This window comes from Ochotona princeps, chromosome 4 (genome assembly GCF_030435755.1).
Source record: "Ochotona princeps isolate mOchPri1 chromosome 4, mOchPri1.hap1, whole genome shotgun sequence".
NCBI classification, from domain to species: Eukaryota; Metazoa; Chordata; class Mammalia; order Lagomorpha; family Ochotonidae; genus Ochotona; species Ochotona princeps.
In genome coordinates this window covers 44,144,232-44,169,886 of record NC_080835.1, presented here as the reverse complement: position 1 = coordinate 44,169,886, position 25,655 = coordinate 44,144,232, and the positions used below count along the sequence as shown (strand labels likewise).

General features: G+C 45.4%; 1 protein-coding gene and 1 non-coding gene across 10 annotated transcripts in view; both read left to right on the top strand.

Annotated features, from left to right (window-relative positions):
- TEAD1 (TEA domain transcription factor 1) overlaps nucleotides 1–25,655 on the top strand; it is a 255,049-nt gene that overhangs the window by 81,571 nt on the left and 147,823 nt on the right. For all 9 annotated transcript variants that reach the window (XM_058663362.1, XM_058663363.1, XM_058663364.1 and 6 more), the window contains exon 2: nucleotides 3,717–3,972. In XM_058663362.1, coding sequence (XP_058519345.1) covers nucleotides 3,816–3,972 — 157 coding nt within the window. In that variant the 5' untranslated portion in view covers nucleotides 3,717–3,815. The remainder of the gene's footprint in view (nucleotides 1–3,716; nucleotides 3,973–25,655) is intronic.
- LOC118759545 (U6 spliceosomal RNA) lies at nucleotides 13,894–14,000 on the top strand. The gene has a single exon (XR_004996248.2). It is a non-coding gene; the product is annotated as a U6 spliceosomal RNA (small nuclear RNA).

Here is a 25,655-nt window from a genome sequence, read left to right as displayed (position 1 = left end):
TGGCAATGTACATCCTTAGTTTGAGTGACTCTTCCTTCAAAGAATGAGAGATGAAAAGGTTTGTAGGTAGAGATGCTCTGTGTGTAGTCCAGGGAGTTAGCTGTTCGTGCTGATAAAGTGGAGGCGCTTGTTGCTGCGTATCAAGATTAAGGTTGATGGAATGGTCATTGGCCAAGGCCACACATCTGTAGAAAACTAACGTCTCATGGGTAGTCTGAGAGCTACTAGATACAAGGTCAGTTTCTAGGATGAGGTGGATTTTGAGTTGGGCTGGAAGAAAGCTGAGGGTAGAATGCCAGAATCGCTATTTTGGTATCCAGTCAGTGAGCTTTTCTCAGCCAGCCCCAGTCTTGTGATCGGAAACTCTGCCCATACTGGGCTTCATTTTACAGTTGGGTTATAAAATCAGAGGCTTGTCTAACTCTGGATTATGTATCTTGTAGTTTCTGGGGTTGATCCTGGCCTATACCCAGGGTAGGTAATTCCATTCTACAGTGCTCCTCTTGACCAAATTGCAAGAGTCTGGACATAGAATTTTCCCCTTTGCAATACATTAGTAAAACCACATGAGTGTTTAAGATAGTGATTTACTAACTGAATGGGTCAGTTCATTACCTGTTGTTACTTAAGGCTCTTCACTTTAGAATTTAGAATTCACCGTAGAATTGAGAGTGCGGGCCACCCAAGGGCACTCTCTGCCCTCCTGGCTGAAAAGTTTGGCTAGCAGAAGGCTCTTTCTCACACTGAGTCCAGATCTTTGGACCTTCTGCAGAGTGGATCTACATCCTATCCATATGACAGGAGAGTTCAATATCTAAAACTTGGCGATTATGATTAAAAAAGATCTTACAGGTTTTGAGATGTGATGTGTGGCTAAAATTAATGAAATTTAATAAGTCATGGAATAAATTCAAGCTGTTGCTTTCAGCTCTGAAAACAGTTTCCCAAGAGACAAGATTCAGGAACAGCATCTGGGGTCAGGAGGCTAGATGTTTCATGGGCAAGTCCACTGCTAAGTGTTGGTTATGGAGATTGGTGGCCAAATTGGGATGTGTCTGCACACAGTGGGCTGAGGGATGACAGTACTCATTCTGGAAGATGACCGAAGACCTGGGGGATGCTGCTGAATGGGTGTCTTGGGGGAGATGTTTGCCTCCCTGAGATCAACTTCAAAGGATGACTGAGTAGGAGATGGGTTTAGCTTAAAAGAATTACGAAGGTGGGCAGGACAGAGGAAGATAAGTTCTCTGTCATTGATTCAGTGTAACCAGTTGATGTGACATTTTAGAGGGGACCTCAAAATGGGAATCAGGGCGGTGGTGATTTGAAAGGCAGAGAGATGAAAGGAGAGACAGAGATCTTCTCAACCTACACTGGTTTCCTCCATAGATGGTTACAGTGGCAAGGGCTCAAGCAGGCTAAAGCAGAACCCATGAGGGCTGCTGCTCTCCCACGTGAATTAGTGGGGGGCTGAATCAGAAGCAGTGCAGCTGGGAGTTGAACTGGTACTTAAATGAAATGCCAGCCTTGCAGGTGGTGGCTTAGACAACTGTTCAACCTTGGTGTGTTTGAGCCTGGAGCTGCTTGGCTGTCAGTTATATAGTAACATTCTTTCTAGACAAAGAAATGTCTTGGGTGCCTCTAGCTCACTCTCACTGCCCTGCATTTTCTCTCTCTGCCCTACTGGTTGAGTGCTGGGCAAATCTTTTCATGTTAAAATTTGGCTCCCTGGTATGAATTCATATGCCTGTGAGCTGCCCAAAGCTCAGACACTAGCCTGTGGTTATTTTTTGTATGTGTGTGTTTTGTTTCTTGCTTTATATTTCGCTCAGGGAGAAGGCCGGTAAGCCACTGCTCAAAGAACCTACTCTGATTCTCATAATTTCTCCGATTGTAGTGAGAAGTGACTCTAGGGCAGAGTTGAGTTCGACTGGTGTTTATAAGACTCTTAGATCTCAAACAAAAATGTGATCGTTTGAGAATTCAAAAGGCCCTTACTGCAGGCATTGTAGAGTTCGTCTGGGGGTGAATCACAAAAACTCTTTCTTGTGGCATAAATTATAGGTTAACATTTGGCAATTTCCAAAGGCCTGTGTAAACGTACATGTATTGGTAAGAGGTAGTAAATATTTTGCTGACAAGTTCTTTGAGTGATGGCTCAGTGGTAGCGTTTAAAGGCAGAGAACCTGGGGGTCATTTGGTGTTTTAACTCCAAGTGCTACCTACAATACAAAGCTGCCAGGTTGAGTAGCTGGTGGCACCCACTAGTGATTAGCATGGGCTTGGCCACAGAGTTTCTGCACCTGGGACCTGTTGGTCCACACAGGCCAGGAAAGGCGGGAAGGAGCTGGGAGAGAGGTGGGCAGACTGGATCATGGAAGAGTCCCTACTGCTGGGTGGGGCTGCCAGCACCTGCTTCCCTCCTGGGTGCTTCCATTGTAACTTCCCTGGACTTGAGAGGGTGGAGCAGGGAGGAGCTGTGGTGACACAAAGCTCTTCTTAGTGGAGCCCTGGGCCTTCCCCTCACCATCGCCATCGGTGGCCAGGAGCAGTGCTTCTCACTGCCTTTGGAAGGCCTTTGAATGCATGATCTGATGCCTTTCCAGCAAAGGAATATTGATATGTTAGTGGGCTGGACAGCAGGGAGTGCTGGGTTAGATCATTTTCACGTTGGTGCTTTGCCAGTTTGACATTTGTTTGGAGAGCTTATCCCTTCATGGCCATAGGTTACATGCATAATTTAAGGGGAATGCATCTTTTTTAGAAAGGCTTCTTTTGGTTTTACAATCTTCAGGGCTACAGAAAAATAAAATCCGCCTTCCAGACCCCTTCCTACCCTGTGCCTGTGCCACATGTGATCGGAAAGTCAGGTAGGCATCAAGATAAGATGCCATGAATAGGTAGAGAATATTTCCACAGCTGTGCTGTGGTTGCAGGGAGGCAGGAGCTGGTGACTGGGTCCCTGCTTCAAGGTTGCAACCTCAAAGCTGAGAGTGGCAAAGTGACCTGATTGTACAGGGTGAAAGCCCCGAAGACAAATGCTCTGGGTACAGACTAGATGTGCTTGCAGCTGCCTTAGTAGAATGAGTAATGGTGGTAACCAAATGATCTTGCTCCCTCCTTCCTTGATCCTTGATCCTGCAATCATCGTGGTGATTTCATACTAGATGGCTTGACATTTCAAAGCTAGGATACCACTTGCTGCAATGAGGCAGACATCTTTTATTCTACTTTATTTTTTTATAAGCAACTGGTTCTGCCATGGATATTTCATTATCACTAAACAAAGTGCCCCGGGTGGATAGCAGGCCCCAGGTAAATGGTTTTTGTATGAATCACAGCAGACTTGCAACTCGGAGTGAGCACTCTGCATGGATGAAGATGTTCAGCTCTAATAAGGTTTTTCCTGCAACTGCCTGGTCCTGCTGTCTCCCGTGAGACAGAAGATCTCAACATTCCTCATTCTCACCCAGAGTTACACTATAAGCAAAGCTGGTCATGGAAGAACCTGCAACAGAAGTAGCAACAGAGCAACATGAGGACCCTTTAGAAAGCTTGTGAAGAAACAGAATTGAAATTCCTTAGGAAGCAAAGCAACTTTGAAATCCACATGTATCTCCCCTTGACCCCAGTAATACTCATTTATTATGCACTTGTTGAAGACCTTCTGTTTGTGATCTTCCTGTCCTTACAGTCTTTTCTGATGTCTCTACTAGGTTTATTTTCTTGAAAAAGCTCCAGGCTTCGGCTTGGAAAATACAACCGCCAAGATTGAGCCCAGCAGCTGGAGCGGCAGCGAGAGCCCTGCCGAGAACATGGAGAGGATGAGTGACTCTGCAGATAAGCCCATTGACAATGACGCTGAGGGTGTATGGAGCCCCGACATTGAGCAGAGCTTTCAGGAAGCCCTGGCCATCTATCCGCCGTGTGGCAGGAGGAAAATCATCTTATCTGACGAAGGCAAAATGTATGGTAAGTGGCCTCCCACGCCACTGGGAAACACCCCCACTTGCTGTGCTGTGCCGAATAGGTGAGAGCTGGCTCCTGAGGCCAGCTGTTTGTGGTATGGGTGGACAACCTAGGTGGTACTCCCATGGATGCTTGGGGGAGTGTGTGTACTTGTGGGGGCCAGTGCAGACAATGAATTGTGGATATGCATTCTTGGGAACACAGGCCCAGCCTACAAATGTCAAGTGGGAAAGGCAACCACCAGATTTCTTGATTTCCCCTGCTCTGCTTCCACCCTGGACAAGTCAATTGTCTGGATACTATTGAAATCTAATTTTTCCAGAAGCCAGCATTTTTCTTTTCTAAATTTATTTGAAAGAGTTACAGAGAAAGAGGGACAGATCTTCCATTTACTAGTTCACCCCCTAAATGATAGCAACCATTGGGGCTCTGCCAGAGTGAAGCCAGGACTTCTTGCAAGTTTGCTGCATGGGTGCAGGGGCCCACGCTCTTTTGCCATCTTCCACTGTTTTGTCACGTACATCAGCAGAGACCTGGATCAAAGTAGAGCAGCTGGAACTCAAATTGGCATTCATATGGGATGCTGGCATCACAGCTGGTGGCTTTAGTCACAGTGTCACAGCCCTCCTCAACTCAGCAGTTGATGAAAAAGTAAAGCTAACACAATCACCATTCCTGTGCAGTCCAGGCACATAAAACACATGGGTGACTCCTGAGATACCAGTTTGTAGTTGAATAGCCAGAAGAGGCATTAATCTCAGTGCTGTTCCAGCCAGGTTCCCCTTCTACAAGGGGCCGCCTTATAGTGTGTTCTGAAGGAGACTGCAAGAGTACCCAAGAAGGCGAGAGTAGGTATCTGAGGCTCAGGATGCGCCCCCCACGTGTCAGTGAGCCCCCATGTGCTTGTCTGAGGTTTGCTTGTTGGACGTGGGCATTCCGCCTCCTTTCTGAGGGTTTCCAGCAGTAAACATGTATTTTCTTGCTTACCTTTGTTGGAGCAGATAGCAAGTGGTTGCTTGTACATTCTGCTTGTCTGATTGGTCACCTTCAGTTGACAGAGTTTGCACTGTCACGAAGTCTAAAGAGATGCGAACAACTTGAGGTCAGAGAGAACCGGCTCAACCACCTACATGGGATTGTTAACTTATTATGGGAGAGATTCATTTCTAAATAATTTGTGATCTTTTCCGTAATAGGGTATTGTACCTTTAACATGTGTTTCCCTTGTCAGGAGCCGTAGGAAGCAGAGCTCAAACCAGCACACACTGCTGAGGAGAAAGCAGATGGTGGTGCAGCTGCTACCAGCTGTGCCCCCACCCTGCCTTCTCCCTCGCCAACTGGGAGGATGTAGTGGAAACAAGGAAAATTGTGCTTCCTGGAGCACTGGATTCTCTGAGCCTGTCACATACAGGGGAGAGGGAGAGAGCAGAGAAAGGACCTAAAGCCTTGGCATTTGTTATTCTCTTGCATGATAGCTTTTGTAGCCAGAGCAGCAGCTTCATGTCTATAGACTAGGTGCAGGGTGCACCATCTTAGTATCTGTGGGTAGGAGAAATGCGGGCACTAGGTTTTCTGGGCTCCTTTCTCAGCCCTCCTGTTTGCTCCCAGGGCCCCATCTTTATTCCTGAAAAGGCAACTCTCCCCTCTGTTTAACACCGAGAACAGTACTTTAATCTTGGCGCTTTCTTTGAAGACGATTTTATGAGCTGTTGGGAAAGGTGCTTTGGGCCATGACCTTATGCAACTTGCACTTGTTTACCCAGCAGTGACTCTCATCTAAAATAATGGTGTAGTTGGAACCCAGGGTGGGATTGATGACAGTGCTCCCCTTCTCACAAGGAAGCCTGTGAAGGGCCCTCCCCCTTACGGTGAGGGTTTCAGGTTTGGTCATATAATTAACTCAAAGCCAAGGTTAAGTTGTAACAACTCCAGTGGGTGTTGTTTTGTTTTCTATTGAGGCTTTACTTTTTCCATCGTGTCCGCAGTAGGTTTAACTAATTTGCCTGCACCTCAGTCCTGAGAAATGTTTTTATGTAAATCATTGTGTAGGAGCTCATGACCGTAATTGAGTTTGGAAACAGCAACAGTTTAGGAAGAAGAGCGGTGAGTAGTGTTGGGTTTGAGCCTCCCAGCAGTAGACTTGAACAGTGTGTTGGTGATCTTGATGTCTTCTCTGTTAAACATGTTGGGAAGGTAGATGATGATCCATTTTCCAATGCTGTTGGTTTTGTGACTTGTGACTTGGTGAAATCCTGTTCAGTTACTGACAGATGTGCTGGGCTGTAGGGGTCCTTCGTCCTCAGGTTCTTAATCTGTTGATTCTTTTTTCTTTAAATCAACAGAACCCTTACCCACTATGTTGGCGGCCAAACTGGTTTAAAGTGGAGTGGTTGTTTTGACCAGGCAACAATGAGATTAGCACTTTTTTGGGAGAGTGGTCTAAATGGTTGTATGTTTTTGCAGCAGGTGGGGTAAACAGCCTGCAGAATTGTATGTATTCTGACTGGGTTGCATTGGCTGCACTGGCGCCAAAGCTAGCGGTAGTCTCCACCTCCAGGAAGCTGCTTTGGGGAGAAAACATTCAGCCTCAGTGCTTGGTCAGCACGAAGGAGCTCCTTGGAAGGGAAATGTGGTTTTGTTAGGGCTGCAGAGCTACTGCAGACCAGATCCTTCAGAGCAACTGCCGAACATGCCCAAACGCTGCCTCTGACCTGCCGATGACTTTGGGGATGAGACAAGGTTGATTTGGGAGGCCCCAGCCGCTGGGGGATTGAGTCATGTGAGCAGTGTGGGGCCAGAGCTACTGTTCCTGGCTTCTGGGCTACTCCCCATCTTACCACTCATAAATCAGGACACAAAGCAGACCAGGAATCAAGGTTTCTTAAGGTCTTAAGACCCTAGTTTTTCTCTAAGGGTTTTGAAAGTGAAAACATTGAAAATATTTTGGATTCTACGTAGTAAAATCAAAATAATTTTATGTCTTTTAATGAAATGCCAAGTGTTTCTGACTTGAGGAACTTATTCTGATATTTCTGAGCATTTGTCAAGTGCTTTGGGATGCCACTGATCCTTATGCATTGGAGAAGCAAGGTCAAGTGATTTATTTTGGTAATGAAATATCCTTCATAGTTGGCAGTAGAGCAGATACAGCCTTAAAGAAGAGGAAAATGGAAAGCTCTCTGTACAGTGAGGTTTCGCCATTGAGGATGGCTTAAGTCTGTCTTTCTGCAGCCTTGGTCTGCAGGGGAGCTGAACCTTTATGTAAGTTGGTCTCCCTGTGCTTAGATTGTTTTTGCCTTGGGTGCCTCTTCTGTGTATCAGCAGTTCTTGTGGACAATTAGAAGAGGGTGGGACTTCCTTTGACCTTATTCCTAATAGCAAGCATGCTTGCTCGATTGGACAGGCTCTCTCTCCTTATGTCTGTCTTTTGGTTTCTTGTTTTTCTTTTCTTTTTTTTTTTAATTTTAAATAATACATATTTATTAAAAATTCAAATACAGAAATAAAAGCACAATATCCCACCCAGTATACAGACAGCCACATAAATCCCCTTCCCTCTAATCCCATTCCCCAGAGGTTATCACTGTGAACAAGTTAAAGTATATCCTTTGAAACATTTTCCTTTGTATATACAAGTATATATAAACACACATAAATGCACAGTTTCTTGTTTTTCTTAGCTGTCTCTTTCTGGTGGATCTTAGCGGAGGAGATAGCAGGAAGACAAAGATGAGAGAGAATTTCTTAGCCAACAAGGTTGTGTAAAAGCTTGGATTTCAAAGGACCAGGTGATCATTTAAGACAAAGCAGAAGCAGTGAATGTGGGACAACGTGGGTGTATTTCCTTTTGCGACTGAAGACTCCAGTCATGTGAAGTGGTTGGATAACCCCAGTAATCCAAGCAGGTCGAGGACACGGGCTGTAGAGGCAGAGAATCGTGGCACTGAACAGTTTGGACTTGGTAGCTAATGTAAGCCTAACACGGGCTGTAGAGGCAGAGAATCGTGGCACTGAACAGTTTGGACTTGGTAGCTAATGTAAGCCTAACACGGGCTGTAGAGGCAGAGAATCGTGGCACTGAACAGTTTGGACTTGGTAGCCAATGTAAGCCTAACACGGGCTGTAGAGGCAGAATCGTGGCACTGAACAGTTTGAACTTGGTAGCCAATGTAAGCCTAACACGGGCTGTAGAGGCAGAGAATCGTGGCACTGAACAGTTTGGACTTGGTAGCCAATGTAAGCCTATCACTTCTTCATATTAGACTTTGGGTATCTTGCAGTCCTTCTCTTTGCCTCAGGTTCCTCAGGTCCAAAAGGGAGTTAAATTTTTTTTTTAAAAGATTTATTTATTTTATTACAGTCAGCTATACAGAGAGGAGGAGAGACAGAGAGGAAGATCTTCCGTCCGATGATTCACTCCCCAAGTGAGCCGCAACGGGCCGATGCATGCTGATCCCATGCCGGGAACCTGGAACCTCTTCCGGGTCTCCCACGCAGGTGCAGGGTCCCAATGCATTGGGCCGTCCTCGACTGCTTTTCCAGGCCACAAGCAGGGAGCTGGAAGGGAAGTGGAGCTGCCAGGATTAGGACCGTATGGGATCCCATATGGGATCCCGGGGCTTTCAAGGCGAGGACTTTAGCCGCTAGGCCACGCCGCCGGGCCGGGGAGTTAAATTTTATTTTGAGAGATGGTTAGAATTAAATGTACTTGTTTGTATTCTGAGACCCCTCCTACCTTACCTACAACATCAGGCATATGGTGAGATCTGTCACTGTTTCTGAACTGAAAACTAAAGTGTCCTCCGCTGTGTACTCAGCTGAATACTTTTCATGTAATTTCCATTGAGTGTCTGGCAATGCCTGCAAGGTTAGTGTTATGATCCTGTTTTATAGATGAGTTAACAGAACCTTAGAGGTAGCTTGCAGTGGTTGGTCTGCATGGCCTAAGAGATATTAGAGTTTCAAATCCAGGTCTGTCTAACTCTAAAACCTGGCCTCTTCACTCTGCTTTTGTCCTTTCTTGGTAGAGGCCACTATACAGTAATGCAAGAAATTGGTATGGGCGTCAGGTGTCTTGGGGGTTGTCAGAAACAGCTGTGAAACAGACAGACACAATTCCTGCCCTCAAGGAGCTGTCATTAGTTCATTTGTAGGAAATTGACCTGAGGTCAGGGCAGTGAGCCAAAGCTTTCTGGGAAGACTGGGATCCCTTTGAAGATGGTCACCTTCCACTTAGTCTTTTGAAGCCTGTTCTTGGCCACCAGTGTGTAAGACACTTGGCCTGCTGCTGGCAGGAAGACATCATCTCAAATAACGCTGTGGGGAGGGTCCCAGATCACAAGGCCTGCCCTGCTGGTGGCCAGGAAGATGCCTGAAAGGTTTTGATGCCCTAGGGTTCTGCAAGCAGCCTGGGCAGTGACTTTTCTGCTTTTGTGAGCAAGTGTGTTCAGGGATTGTTTAGGATAGCACCAGGGAGGGTCCTTGGAGTGTTGGGGCTTACTGCTGAGCCCCTGGAGAGCCCCACAATGTGAGGAGAAAGGCGTTTCTGGGCCAGTCCTTCCCACTTGACGACCTGTGTGCCCTGACAGCCAGTGGGATGCAGGACTTGGGCTTGGCCCTTTACTGGCTTCACGGGGGCATGAGACACAAGAAGAAAGGATTGTAAGCTGTTTGAACGAGCTGGTGACAGCACTGACGAGGGGACCTCAGAATGAGAGTGCTCACAAACACACACACACACAGTGGGGGCAGGCAGACCCATCTGATCCCCCGATCCTGAGAGCAAGTCAGAGAAGCACAAGGTTGCTCTTCCATGTCTGTGAGGTTGGTGCTGATGCTGCTTGTCTGTGGAACTTCCAGAGGCCCTGGAGTGGGAATGGCTGTGGACTCCAAGCCCTCTATGCTTTCCAGGTCTTGGAAGGGGATCCATGGGGCCTGCACTGAACTTATGCCTCCCAGTTTTCCACCTGAACCTTGCGTGGCATATTTAATTTCCCTTTATGTTTCTGACTTGCGTGATTTGGAGTGTTACATTTCAAGTCAGTTGTTAGAAAGCTGAAACACAAAATGACAGGCCCTTGGGCCAGGCTGGAAGCTCTCTAAAGACAGGGCTGTCCTGGTCTGCGCCAGGCAGGCTCCATTTGAGGGCCTGAGAAACAAGGTGTCAGTACTGTTGGTTGACTGCACACAGGAGATGAATTAATTGGTTGGGACAGATAAAGTCGGCTGATGAAGCCTGTGATCCTTTGGGCCTCTACTGTTGGAGGAACTGGCTAATGCTGGAGAAAAAGGAAAAGTATCAGGTTTTGTGGTCTCAGGTTTAGAAAGAAAAACCTCTGTGTAGGCACCTATTGATTAAGGAGATGGAAGGAGCTTACTGCTCAAAATAGGGATCATAGTAGAGAAGCTGTTAATTCTGGAATGTTCAGAAAGGATGAGTAATGGGAGATTTTGAAATAGTTTGATATCTAGGTGAGTAGTAGAGCCAGCGTAAGCAGTGTTTTGATGGGGAAGTTGACTGGGGTGGGAGAGGGCTCTGGCAAAGGTTTGTATGCAAGGTGCAAACCCTTGTGTAATCTAGGCCAAAAAAATAGCTCCTTACAGATGGCTCAAGAATTGGTCATAAGGGAGAGAAAAGGAGAAGAATGTTATTTACGTGTTATTCTTTCTCTCACTGGAGTGCTCACCATGCCTGACCCTGCTTAACTTCCTGGGTCAGATGAGATTGGGCACACCTGGGGTGGTGTGGCCGTGGCCCCAAGTCGGGCCATCTCACAGTGTTGTTGTGGCAGTGGGTGAGCCCTGGGATCATCAGTCTCCATTGAGGTCTTGCCCTGAGCTTTGTCTGTGAGCGTGAACAACAACTGCAGCAGGAATGAAGCAGTTGGCCTATTGGAGCCTGGCAATTTCTTGTTGCTTTAGAGTGTTGTGTGATTTTGTTTATTCATCACTGCAGCACAATGTAATGATCCCCATTTTGTAGTTGAGGAAGCTGAGGCCTTAGAAGTTCAAGTTGTTTGCTGAATGTCTCAGAGTAAATGAGTTGTGGCGTTGACATTTGCAACTAGGCCATGGTGTGCCGTTGACTATGTCAGTTGACTGTAAGAACAGTCTGTCCTAGAGCCCACTCAGCTTAGAGGTGGAGGGGCACCAAGTGTGATCCTCCATAAGAGGGGAATGCTTGTGTGTGTGTTTGAGAGTGAAAGAGTCATAGAGACAGACCTGAGTTGTACTTTGAGTTTGTACTAAAGACTCCTGAAGCACTATTTGTTTAATAAAGCTGTTTTATGCATGTAGATCCCTTTGGAAATCTGTAGAAGGTTGTAAATTCTCTCCTAAAAAAAACTCATATTTTCACATAGTTATTAGGATTGTTGGAGGCAACTGTAGACAGTTTTTGGAGCCCATCTCGGTTTTGCTCCTGTAGGGAGGAAGAAAAAGGAAAGGCATCTGGACTGAGGCGAATGACATGGAAAAGGCCTGGAGGCCTGAGAGGGCACAGCTGTGGTGGGCCAAGGACTGAGTTCTTGTCCCAGGGAGGGGTGGCCTGTGAGCCTGACAGGGCTTGCAGGGACCAGGTGCCACACCAGGCATCTGGTGCTCATCATAAGCTTTGTGGGAGGTGAAATGACTGTTTTCTAGTCCGGCACTGCAGGCACGAGACCAAGTTAGATGGCTATTGCTGTAGTTCCATGGGTGAGTGTGAGGCATGCTCTGGGGTGCTGGTGACCCATGGGTGGGAGGAGCTTCAGACAAGCAACGGACAAAACTTGCTGAGTGGATGTGCCTTGTGAAAGAGAGGGAGGGGTTGTATTTCAGGGTTCCACCTTTGAGTGATGGGGCTCGATCGACCAGGTGGGAGTGGAGGTGGAAGCAGCAGGTTGGTAGAGTGGAGAGTGGTGAGGAACTGAGTTCTGTCACGTACCTCAGTGCCAGATGCCCATCCAGCTATAAGGTAGCTGGAAATTTATGCCTAGAGCTGGAACAGGTGGGAGATGCCGAGGTGGCTTGTCAGCTGCCACCAGAGATGTGATCCCTACAGTTGTGAGCCCAGGTAATAAGGCTCCCAGGGTACCAAGGCCATAACTGGCATGGGTGTAGCATAGAATGTCTGTTGCATTGAGAGAGCAAGCAGATGCCTTTCAGAAAATGTGAGACATGTCAGTGGCTTCCAGCCCTGACCACCATCAGTGGAAACTCTCTGGGAGCTTGGAAGAAAAGGAGAAAACAAGTGCTGACCACATGGGCATGTGTGTTTTTTGATAGCTCCTTGGGTCACCTGGTTATCAGCCAGTTTTGAGATCCACTGGGCACTGGACCACACCTTTCAGCTTGGCACAAGAAACAGATGAGCAGAGAGTGGCACTGGCATTGGAAGTGGGCATTACAAGGGTTAGGTGCAGGGTGTTCTGACTATTTGCCTTCAGTCTGTGCTCTGTCTACCCAGAAGCAGTGTTATTCCCTGAACTTGGTCTTGAGGAGAAGTTTGGCCAAGTGTGGTCTGAGACGTGGTGTCTTGAAGGACTTAGGAAGTTAAGGGCCCATTGTTTCAGGACATGAGAGAGACTTGGCCATTGGATTAGGCACAGAGAAGAATTTGTGAGTTGAAGCTATATTTGTAGGAGCAAACAGATAAGACTTTAAAGGCAGTGGGCCGTCTTTGATGTATGGCAGATGGGTCAGGAGGGGGCCTGGTGATCGCTTTCTGCAGTTGAAGATTAAGTCCACGTGGGCTGAGGTGGGTTATGTGCCTTTGAAAATCAGAGCAGATTTTGTACAGATGTTGTAGGGGAATGTCCCTGGATGGACATGGAAGAGCAGACTTTAAGAGCACTGAAGGCCCAGGACAAGTTGAAGAGCACTGGCTACTTTATTATCATTTTTTGTAATTGCCATTTTTATTGACCTAATTGTAGATCCACATGTGATTTTACACATAATTCAGAGACCGTTCATATGCTTTGCTTGTTTGGTCTCTAAGGATTGTATTTTGGTTTATCTTTTGGTCCACTTGATGTGGGTAAAAAGTTTTACCAGATTTCAAGTTTAAACTTTGATAAGGTTCAGTGTATTGCTTTTGGTGTCAAGTCTAAGAACTCGGTGTCTAGCCCTAGGTTCTACAGATTCTTCTGAATGTTTTGTTCTGTAGTGTTTTTGTTTGTTTCTTTGGTGTTTTTAGCTTTATGTCTTCATATGATTTCTTTTTCTTCACCAGAGTGCCAGGTTTTCCATATTTTGCCCATGTTAGGGCTTGAGAGCTAGGCAGGGAATAGTTGTGTAAGTGTAGAACAGGAAAGGTACCAAGGACGCTGCAGGGCTGAGAAGCATATGGACATGCTGTACTTGGGCCATATGGAGTGTAGGAGAGGAGGCAGGGCAGGGGCCTGTGCTCATTCATGGAGGAGGCAGTGATTGTGATTAGAGATGGAGTGATTCCAGGCAGGGAGTTTCGAGGTGTGGCTACCAGTGGAGGTGTGGCCATGAATGCAGTCAAATGATGTGAATGTGAGCCAAAGCCTTTGGAGATGAGGAAGTAAAGCATTGTGAGTCTTATCAGCAGTGGGTTGGTTAATTACTGGGAGGCTGAGGTTCCCAGTGGCAGAGTATGAATTTTGTAAATAAGGCACCAAAGTAACCCAGGTGTTGAAAGCATTTGAGGACAAACCCAGTGGAAATATAAGAGAGTGGTATGGACTGGGAAAAAGCAGAAGGCAGAATGGTGAGGTAGGAGGAATAGTGGGGTCAAAGAAAAATTCTCACATTTCCTATTTTCCTCCTCTCAAACTCTTGGAGTGGTCCCAAACTGTGCTTATGGGTCCACCACAGAAGCTCAGTGCACTTTGCCATCTGTAGCACAAGGGAGCAAGCAAATCACCGTATTTCTCCCTACCTGTTGGCAGTGTGGATTAAAAGTGCTTCCAACTGGTGCTCGCTTCGGCAGCACATATACTAAAATTGGAATGATACAGAGAAGATTAGCATGGCCCCTGCGCAAGGATGACACGCAAATTCGTGAAGCGTTCCATATTTTTTTAATTGATCGGGTTGATAATCTGATGGTTCTGCCCTCGGACCGGACAGGGTCTCCCCAGGAAGCTGAGGAACTAGACTGGACTATAAGATGTTGGACTCTATGTTTAGTTTATGCTTGCAAAGAAGAAATCTCAACTGTACTTGATCAGTGGATATGCAACAAGGTGGAATATTCCACTTGGGGGGAGGGCGGGGGGGTGGGGTGATTCCCAGTTCCAACGAAACTGTATCACATAATACAATGTAATCAATGAATCAAAAATAATAATAATAAAAAAATCTTAAAATGAAAAAAAAAGTGCTTTCAACTGGATTGTAAATCTAAGGCTTTGGGGAGGTCAGGCCTATTCAAGGCCTACTGGAAAGGTAAGAAAATGGATTTTGGAACCATCCAGCAAATGAAGTTTTCTTTTGGTTAAGGAAGTGATCGAAATGAACCTTCTTTTCTCGGGGTTTCTGTCAAAGAGAGGGAGTCCACAGCAGATGTCTGTGGAGTGGAGTCAGCAGTGATGGGAAGTCCCAATGGGAGCCTGTGTCTGGGCAGAGGCTCTTCAAGCCCACTGCCGTGGCGCTGGGCAGCCTCAAAGTAAGGAAGGAGGCGAGTGACTTTGGTGTTAGCACAGCCTAGGCTTTGCTGTGGACTTCCTCCATCTACCTTCCTTCTTTGTCCCAGTTCTTTGCTCCTCTGTAGCCATGGCTTTCCATTTCACTGGAGAACATGTCTCTATTATTGTAACAATTTATTTATATCCCATTCCATTGATAGTAAAGGCTGGGAGTGCCCCTCCCTTGTACATTATTGTTATGATGGTAATGTTCTCTTGGTTTCTAAGATGCTGTTTTAGAGTACACTCAGCTCGCTAAACTTGAATGTATAAATGCATTGTGTGGGTAGGATCACCGGAAAAACCTGGAGGAATTTACAGCATGTTAATAGTGGTTGCTACTGGGAGGTAGGGTTATTGGAGACTCACTTCATTTCTATTATAGGTTTCTGTAATAATTGGATTTTTAAAATAGTGAACATGTTACTTTTGGAATCAGAGGGAAAATGAATATTATAGCAAGTTTATTTTCCCTTTTTGTTATGGGTAAAGAGTCATTGTTAAAGGACACTGGGAAGTGCAGGAATTGGGAAGCAAACCACACTGCCTGAGTCTACTGGGGCACAACAGTCACCAAAGGCTTAGTTGAGGGTGGCTTCTGGACAGCGGTTCTTCCTTCCCTATGTGGGTGGCTGGGGTATTCAGCTTGGGGAGACAGGTGGTCAGAGAGAGGTCCTGCTGGGCCCTGGCAGGCAGAACAGGGCGTTCTTATTAAAGGCTCTAGGACATTGGTCTCAGAGTTCAACAGGTGCCCTGGCCACTTGGTCTGTCAGTCAGCTGTGCACACTAATGGGCATGTGATTATAGTAACAACGTGTGTTATTGTGAAGTGGTGGTGGGAGAAGGGGGAAGGCATTCCCATCTATCTGTCCTTCCTTCCCCTTCCATATGCTTGGACCACAAACATGGTACACAGGATCCACATTTTCATGTGACAGTGGACATGCTTTATTTCTGAGAACTTGGGAACTATGGTGCTTGGATGACTATTTTGCTCTCCATAGCTGTTCTCCTTTTGGTTAAAGTGGGTGGGTTTAGTATGTGAAGATGCTCTGGGGACATGCTCAGCTACATACCTCATTTTGGTTGCCACACAGTTGATATTTCCTGCTGTGCTCACCTTGCTGTTGGTTGTATCTGCCCACCTTCTCCATCCTCAGATGCTTCAAGTCCAGAGTAGCTGTAACAGCAAAGTTGTTCTAAAGCCCGCATGGAAACCAGTGCTGTAATACCTCTTCCTCTTCCAGTGTTCTCCTCTCTCCCTCTTAGGCTTTCAGAATGTAGTCTGGACAGTGACTGTGACCATGAAATTTACTGTCTGGGACATGCACTTTATTTAAGGATTTGTTTTGTGAAGCTTTCCAGCTTGCTTCTTTCTCTTCACAGACAGTAAAATCAGTCGTTAAATGAGAATGACCAGAGAACATTGTTCCTTTTGCAGAAGCCAGAGGAACCTGTAGGCTACCTAGCAAGAGAATGCTCTGGGGAAAGTGTAATTAACAGCATAGAACCCGGGTAATATTTAGCATAAGTTAAGAAGCTGAGCTTTCTCAGCCATTTACAGAGGTCCCAATCCCTTACCCTGGCACTGTCTCTGAGCTCTGTGACTTGCTTGATATTGTGTTGAGATGGGCTTTGGCAACTGTCTCTTAGATGAATGGCTCTGTTGCAAACTCAGTGGCTTCCGTGACAACCTGGAAGAGATTGCTGTTTATGATGGCTTTTATTGAGAGAGGTTTGGTGTACGTTAATGTCCTGATAAAGACGTTTGTACCCATAAAGTAGTCACAGAGTTAAGTGTATTTGACTGAGAATCAGGTAGTGGAGGTGATGACATGCCAGATGTGAGGTATCGGATTGCGTGTTTATTCAACTGTTACTGCAATCTCTGTGCTAAGATGTGCTCTTGTATTCTCTGTCTCATGGCAACACACAACACATGCTGGCGGTATGATCCTGATTATGAAAGATGCTATTTAGCTTACTTGGATTGTAGTAACCCGTGTACTAGGAAGCATTCTGTCAGTCCCCATGTGTCCTTACAACAGCAACCGCTTGCAGTTCTTGGGAGAAGGGACTTGTCCCATTCATTGGACACATTTAGCATGACAGGGGCCTTTGGAGAGGTACCAGTGTTGTTGAGTCCACCCAGATTAACCAGGGCAGGTATTGGGACAGGGTACAAAGCAGCAGTAGTGACTTTTAACTCATGCTTACAACATGTCTGAAATGGTCCTCAATGTGCTACGATGATCTATTTAAACCTCATCACAACTCTTATGAATGGCTGCTGTTACTATTATTGTGTTACAGTTGAAGAAAGTACATCCCAGAGAGGGTTGATGGAGTCCCAGTGGTAATCTGCTGGAGGCAGGACAGGAACCCAGTTCATTTGGCTCCAGAGCCTGAACTCATTAGCACTGCTCCCTGTGGTCGCTGAGTTCTGTACTGGAGCTTGTGCCTGAATTCACAGGTCTTACAGTGTAAGGTGACCATTGTGAAAGGGGGTCTGTGACACTCTGTGTCCAGTGTTCTGCTTGGTATACTCCTACTGGTCCTTCAAGATCTTTTCAGAAAACCAGTATTCTTTCTGTAGCACATTATTTAATGGTTGAGGTGCTTGTCAGATATCTCTTTTGTTTTCTGCCTGTAGTAAGAATAGACTTTCATTGTGTGTGTCCCTTTCTCCACTCCCCAGAGAGCGCTTCCAGGGCAGGTACCATTGCTTTGGCAGCTCCATATCTGCAGCCGTAAGCATAGTACCTGGCACATGTTAGACCTGCAAGAGATGTTTGGATGAGCAGAAGCTGTTGCTGGTGTCAGTTCATCCTTTCCTTCAAGGAGGTTATTTGTCCCACATTCTTACATTCTTGTGTTTACAACATTTTTAAGAAATAATGAAGACAGTAGTTTCAAATTTCATAACCATAGAATCCAGGATGTTTTCCCTTAGACTGGCTTATCTTGAGGAATCTCATGGTAATACAAACCTTAGGGAAGAACCAGCAGACCCTTATAGCCATGTTCTCTATGCCCAGGGTATGAATAAGGATAGCTTTTTTACCAGATATTACAACATAATCCAAGAATATTTCTATTACATACCTCATATGACATGTTTGGAAGCTTACTTGAGATATTTTTAAAATGAAATATGTACATGTGTACAATTTCTTTTTGTATGTTGATCTTGGGTTTAATTTCTTACTTTCAAACTTTATTTTGTTTCATAATCATGTCTCTATTATGTGATAGAGCTTGCTCACTAACTTGCATCCAGTGCTTCACTCTCCAAGTACCCACCGATGGTTGAGGTTGGAGCAGAGCTGGAAGCTGAGTTCATGTCTCCTACATGGATGACAGGAACTCAACTTCTTACTCTCTTGCGGCTGCCTCACAAGGTCCTCATTAGCAGGATGCTTGAATCAAAAGTCAGAGACTGGTATTGAAGCTGGGCATTCCAATTTGAGATTCAGACATCCTAACTAGTGGCTGTTTCACCACGTCAAGTGTTCTTGCTTAGGTTTCATTGTCATTGTCTGAAAAAATTACTTTTTTCCACTGATTTACTTAAATGATTTACGTAAGTGGAGAAATGAGCTGAGTAAGTTTTCACTGTGGCCTTGAACAAAGTCTGGTTAACTCGTAGGAAGTTCATCCTGCTGGTAAGGGACATAGTCGGGAGTGAGAGTTGTCTGCATTTAAGCCTTGACTCTGCCACTTTATTGGCTGTGCCATCATGGGTTTATTATTCCAGGACCTCGATTTCCTCCTCTCATCTAATGTTGGTGTCCATGTCACTAGTATGCTGTGAGGATTAAAAAAGAATGAACAATACTTAACAAACCAAGTCTTTGGGAGCAATGTTATCCTGGTAACAGTACCAAACAAAGATATCACAAGGGGGAAAAAAAAAGCTGTAAACCCATGGCTCTTTGGAAAGTAGATGCAGAAGTTCTCAACAAAATACTAACAAGCCAAATCCAGGAACACAGAAAAAAGATTTTGGACCATAACCAAGCAGTATTTATCACAGTTGTGCAAGGTTGGCTTAGCATCAGAAAATCAATTAATGTAATAAACTCCCCATCAAATAAAAACAAAACCATTTTAACATCTCAATGGTTGCAGAGAAAACATTTGATAAAAATACCTCTTCATATTAAAAGTATGCAGCAAAGTAGAGACTAGAAGGGTCCTTCTCACCTGGCAGAGGGCATCTGTGCAGAACTCACAGCTGCCATTCTACTTGGAGTAGAAGCCAATGTGCTTTCCACCTGATACCAAGAACAAGACAAGGATGTCTGTGTTCATTCCTAATCAGCATCCTGGAAGTATCCTAGTTGGATCAACTGGCTAATAAAATGAATTGAAAGGTACCTGAATTGGAATGATGGCACACTCTGTTTAATCAAGCATATAGCTAAGAATCAAACCCACAAAATGGTGGGAATCTCCTAAACAGGTTCAGTAGGCTTCAAGATACAAGGGAAGTTTATCTGGAAATTGGTTGTATTTTAACAATGAACAATCTGAAAATAAAGTTTTAAAAGCAGTTCTGTTTAGAATAACATGAAAAGAAACAAGATATTAAGGAATAAATTTAGGAGAGAATAGAAATTTTATCCCTAAAGCTTAAAACAAATTGTTGAAAGTGACGTATAACTAAGTTGAAAAGCATTTTTGTTGTTGTTGTTGTTGTTGTTGTTGTTGGATTGGAAGACTTTACATGGTTAAGATGGCAGCAGCCCCAAGTTGTCCACAGATGCAACGTTGATTCCTATCATAGTTCCAGTTGATTTATTTGACAAGTTCATTCTAAAACAGATGTGAGCATTCGAGGGACCCAGAGCAGCTAGAGTCATCTTGACAAAGAACAAGAAAGTTGGGGGATTTACACTTTTGATCTTAGTAGTTCCTACAAAACTGTAGTCAGAATCAGGACAGTGTCATCCTAGTATAAGATAGACATGTGTGTCTGAAATGGACAGTCTTAAGTTTATGCTTGATTGATTTTTTCAGTCTTGGTACCGAGGCTACTGGATAGCCCTATGCACAGCATAAAGTTGAACTCTGCCCTCACATCATATCCTTTAATTAACAAAAATGATTGCAGATATAAATGTAAAAGGCAAAACTGCAAAGCTGTGGAAGATAATAGTGAATCTATGTGATCATGGTTTAAACAAAGTCTTAAATATAAGTGATAAAAATAAATAAAAACAGATAAATTGGTGCTTCACTACCCTTGCAAACTTCTGTGCTTCAAAGGATACCACCAAGAAAATTAAAAGGCACTCAGGGACCAGAAGGCAAGATTTTTCAGATCACAAATTGGATAAGCAACTTGTGTCTGGACTATATTAAAAACGTTTACTACCCTGATTAAAAAAGGAAAATAATCCAGTTAAAAAGTAGATGTTTCTTCAGAGAAATACACAGTCAGAAACACATGCAGGCGTTCAACATTATTGGTCATCAGGGAAATAGAAGTTAAAACTACAATGAGATACCACTTTGAATCTTCTAGGCTGGTTATAATAAAGAAGATATACAGTAATGAGTGTTGGCAAGGGGAGATGGCAACTCCCTCATAATGTTGCTGGTGGGAATATGAAATGGTTACAGCTGTGGAAAATAGTCTGGCAGTTCTTCAAAAGGTTCAACATGGAATTACTCCAAGACTTCAGTTCTACACTTAGGTATGTAATGAGGAATCAGAGCAGATATCTATATAGAAACTTGTACACGAATATTCAAAACACCCTAAAACATGGAAACAATTCAAATTCCCATCAACTCAGGAGTGGATAAATAAAATGTGGTACATCCATAGGATGGAATATTATTTAGCAATAAATAAGAATGAAATGCTAATGTGTGTTCAATATGGAGCACTCATGGACACAGTTTACTCAAAGATGACATCACGAAAAAACATGGATTAAGTGATCCATCTCCACAAAATTCCCCAAATAGGCCAATCTATAGGGTCAGGAGTAGATTAGTGACTATTGAAGACTGGAAGTTTTGAAGAATGATTGCTAAAGGATATGCAATAATGGATATGTTCTAAAACAGGTTGTGGTGATACTTACAAATTTGAGTTATATGCTTGAGTTATGTAATGCATGAATTACCTCTCAGTCAGGCTGATTTATATTTGCATATGCTTACCATCATGCCTGGCCCATTGAAAATGGCCAGTAAATGTTAGCTACCTTTGTAAAAAGTCTTCTTTCAGGTGTCAGCTTTTTTTTCCAGTGGGAAATATGGAATGAGAGGAGAATGTGGATAAAGTAGATGAACACTACAGTTAACTCAGGTGACATGTGACAGAGGAGGTGACTCATTCTTGGACCTGGATGTTGATTTTGGAGAACTCATAGTGAAGGTTACTGGTGTGATGTGATGCGAAAACCTGGCATAAGGTAGATGCTCCAGAACCACTTAGCAAATCTAGGTGTTACAATGTGGTTCAACTTTGGATCCAGCAGTCACCAAACCAGATGTTCTTTGGCAAAAGAATCATCTGACCATTCATGTGATAAAGGGCAGGGTCACAGAAGCTGGTGTGTGTGTGTGTGTGTGTGTGTGTGTGTGTGTGTGTGTGTGTTTTATTTTTATGTCATAGCAAGCATGATAAAGACCCAGGGATTTAGTTCTCATGCTATGTTTCTTTGAAGGCGGTGTCTAGGGGAAACTCTGCTTCCCACAGTCAGTCCAAGGTGAATTTCTTTGCAGGATGATTTTGGACCTTAACATTGGGGGTCCCTTGAGAAGGCACAGCCAGAACCCAACCTGTAGTAGGAGAGTCAGTGCCTGTGAGAGCTTTGCATGGATACAAGAAGAGTTCCATGCTGAGGACCAAGAGTTCCTCTTGTAGAACTTAGGAAGCATGTGTCAACTTAGGCTGGAAGGTGCTCTGCTAACATGCACTCCTTTGTGAACATGCTGCACATTGTTCTCTCCAAGGGTATACTGTGGAGTAAATTTCCCATTTCTGTTTTGGAAAAAGCAAAGTGAATATCTTCTCAGAGGTTTAGAGTACACATGGACACTGCTGGTCACGTGGCTGCTGAGTGGGAGGGCTGGGATTCAGAAACTTCTGCCATGTCTCTGACAGCAAGGACACTTTGCTCTTTGCCTAATCACTAGATCACTTGGTTGTCAGAGATGTACCACAGTGTGGAAACACAGGGGTTGAAGCGTTAAGTGCCATTGTCTTGGGCTCCAGCTTAGTGTGAGCATGTTAGGGAGCTTCCACACGTCTGGTGCAAACCTACAAGTGTAGGAGCAGCTGAGCCTGGACTTCTGTGTCCCTGCCATCCTGAAGTGTGTCTGAGTGTTAAGTCAGTGTCCTGGTAGTGCGTTGATGGGGAGTATATGGTTTTCTGGTAAGTTCCAGTAGTCGCTGACTGTATTGGCTTGTTCCACTGTGTGGCTTTCTGGGCTGTGTGTAAGCAGGGCAGACTTCAGGAGCTCATTGGGCCTCATCTGACCCAGTCCGGAGGTGTAGTGTAGTACCCTTGGAGCCTTCCCTTAGCTCCTTTTGGTGGTAGTAAGATTCACGCCACCCCATTCACTGTGACCCTCAAGGCTGGAGCAGGTGAACTCTCACATGCCATGAGCAAAGGTGACAGGCTTCCCTCAGTACCTGGCCTTGTCAGGCATGTCGGTGGCTGGGTGGAGCTCTTCAAGAATCAGCCTGCCATGGAAATCAGCTCCAGCTTGCCCTCTTGTGTGGAGAAAACCCAGAGATGGAAGTGTGACCTGTCAGGAGGAGCAGGGCCTGCCCTCTCTACAATAGATCAAAGCCGGACTTCCAGTCATTTGACTCCCTAATGTGAGCATGTTTCTGAGCAGGACCGGGGCTCCTGGTGGCCTGTGCCTGGGGCTGGCGGGAGACGTGTGGGTAGACGTGTGGACCTGCATGTGCTCAGTGGGGGCTGGGCTGGGAGGGGAGAATGAACCGTTTTGCAGCTGCTCTCTTAGAATTCAGAGCTGGCGGGGTCTGGAGAGATCAGCACAGCCTCCTCGGTTTTCACAGTGGAAGCTGCTGCCCAGACTTTGCCCTTTGCCTGGTTCCAGTTCTGGGGGCGAGCTGGCCCAGCTTGGTCACAGCTGCTCCTGTGCGGCTGTTGCCTCCTGGTGTGCTGGTCCTGTGCTCCAGGGCACGGAGGACATTTGGTGTTTTCGCCTGTGGCTAGCAGGACTGTGGAACTTTAACATTCAGACTCGGACACTCTGGAGAACCAATAGAGCAACATTGATAAAGACAGCAGAAGGGCAGTTTGAAGCTGAGGCTGTCAACAGGATGTCTTGCTACCTCTAGCCTCAATTTCAGCACAGTTTTGACCCCACCTCAGATGTCCCTTCTTCTCCCTCAGCCTCCAGGTCCAGGTTTCACCTGGCTTTAGGAGATTCACCATGACTGATGGGACTTACTGGTTTTGTGAGGTTTGGTCACTGGAGGAAGAGCCCTGGAGAACGTAGCTCTCACATTCTGTGACTGCTGGAATCCTTGGCCAACGCAAGGCTGTGGCATCGTTGCTGTCCTTTTGTTCTCAGCAACTGCTTGCCTTCTGTTGGCTGTGGCATCACTGGCCTGCTGGCATCACAGGCACCATGAAGAGCTGCATACTACCCAGAGAGCACGTGCCTTTCCATAGAGCTCAAAAACTCAGCCCCACACAGGGATGTGGTCACTCTTTTCTCCATGTTTGTGGCTTTGGCAGTCACAGTGGAGGGTGACAGAGGACCTGAGCAGCTGGGTTGCGTGGAGTTCTAGACAAGAAGAAACTTCTGAAGTGGAGCAGCTATAGATAAGGGTCCTGCCTGGCAGCTTCCTCAGCCTGCACCTGCCTGACTGCCTTTCTAAGGCTAACAGGGATCCTTGGGCCAAAAGTTTGAGGAGGTCACCTGGTTTTCTGTCGCCCTCAAATGAACTATTACTGAAGTAAGCTGTGGGGTTGCCAGATTTAGTTAAAAAATGTTCAGTTAACCATGAATTGCAGATCAAGAATAATTTTTAGTACAGTAGTTTCCCAGTCTGCCAAGTGTGCTCTCCTAAGGTCCCAAGTGGATGCTTGAAACTACAAATAGTACTGAACCCTACATGTTCTGTTTCTTCTTTTGTGTGGATGTCTATAATAAAGCTTAATTTATAAATTAGGCACAGTTGGAGATTAGCAACAAGAATTATATAGTAAAATAGAGCAATTTAGACTCAGCCATTGAACCTAGCAGTTATGATGCCTGCCTTTCACGTTGGAGTACCGGGATTAGTTCCTGGCATTGGCTGCTGGCTTCAGCTTCCTGCTAGTACATGCCCTAGAATGGTGGCTCTAATAATTGGGTTCCTGCCTCTAATGTTCTGAGTTCCTGGCTCCAGGGTCCAATTGTAGCCATTAGAAGCATTTGGAGAGCCGGGCGCGATAGCCTAGCAGCTAAAGTCTTCGCCTTGCATGCGCTGGGAGCCCATATGGGGCACCAGTGGACCGTTTCCCATCCAGCTTCATGCCTGTGGTCTGGGAAAGCAGTTGAGGATGACCCAAAGCCTTGGGACCCTGTCACCCATATGGGGGACCTGGACAAAGCTCGTGGCTCCTGGCTTCGGATTGGCTCAGCTCTGGCCATTGTGGTCACTTGGGGAGTGAATCAGTGGACAGAGAAGATCTTCCTCTCTGTCTCTCCTCTTTCTGTATATCTGCCTTTCCAATAAAAATAAATAATTTCTTTTTTTTAAAGAAGCATTTGGAAAATGAATCAGTGGATGGGAAATAATGTTCTCTCTTAAGCAAAAAGATAAAAATATGTCATGTAGTATGGTCACTCTCCTCTCAAAATATCTTACCGATTGTATTCACCCTTCTGGTGATAAAGGCAAATGGCCTGTATGATGAGATGAAGTGATGTAAAGGACATGGACTTTGTGGTGCATTATTGGGCTGCCATGTAAGGAGTACTTGAACCCAAGCACTAGGATACAGTGGTGTCAAATGACCGAGACAGCTGCTGAGTGACTAGCAGGTAGGTAGTCTTTATAGCACAGATACACTAGGTAAAGGATACTTGTGTCCAGGATACAGTGGGATGGTGTGACTTCGCCATACTACTCAGCGGAGTGCGTGATTTAAAGCTTACAGACTTTCTGTTTCTGGATTTTCCATTTAATATGTTTGGACTGTGATAAACTTCAAAAAGCAAGTCAGCAGATAAGGGAGCCTATCCTGAGCCTATCTCCTGTGCCAGTTGTAATTTTTTATGGCAGCCCTGGTGAATAAGGACTGACCAGGTTGTGCTCACTTCTGGAGGATGGCATAATGAGTCTCAGTGTTGCTTTTATTCAGCCGATATTTGTTACACGTGTGTGTCAGGTGTCACTCTAGGCACTGTATATGTAGCAGTGAGGGATAAAGAAGAGTTCCTAAATCATGGACTGTGCATTCTCGTGAAGATAGTGGGTGATAAGGAAGATAAATATTAGATGACAAAGTGGTAAAGAGGAAAAGAACACAGTGTAAGCACTTAGGGAGGTAGTAGCTGGAGGTTAGCAGCTGGAAGAGGTGAGGAGTTAGGCATATTCTAAGTAGAGGGCACCACAGGTGCCAAAGCCCTGGAGTGGGCAATGTGTCTGTGGAACACTGTGGGCCAGTGTTAGCTGGGGTCATCAAGGGGCAAAGGGAGTGGAGAGGACCACAGCAAGGTCACAGTGCAGCTCCTTAGACCTTATACCTCAGACAGGAGTGGGATGTCCTCAAGGGGGAGGCACATGGGTGCTATTAAGCAGTTGAGGGGTATGGTGTTTGGATTTTATATATTTTTTAACTTGGAGAAAGGGAGATCAAGCATGCTCTTTTCCACTGATTTACTTCCGAGATACTCAGAACAGCCAAGACTAGACAAGGCCACAGCCAGGAGCGGAGGACTTCAAGCAGGTCTCCAGCAGTGGAAAGAATAACTGATATGGGGCCCAAGTATCTTTTCTGCTAAGATGAATGCCTGCCTCTGGCCAGTTTGTAAAGAGTCAGTGGCCAGCTACAAGAC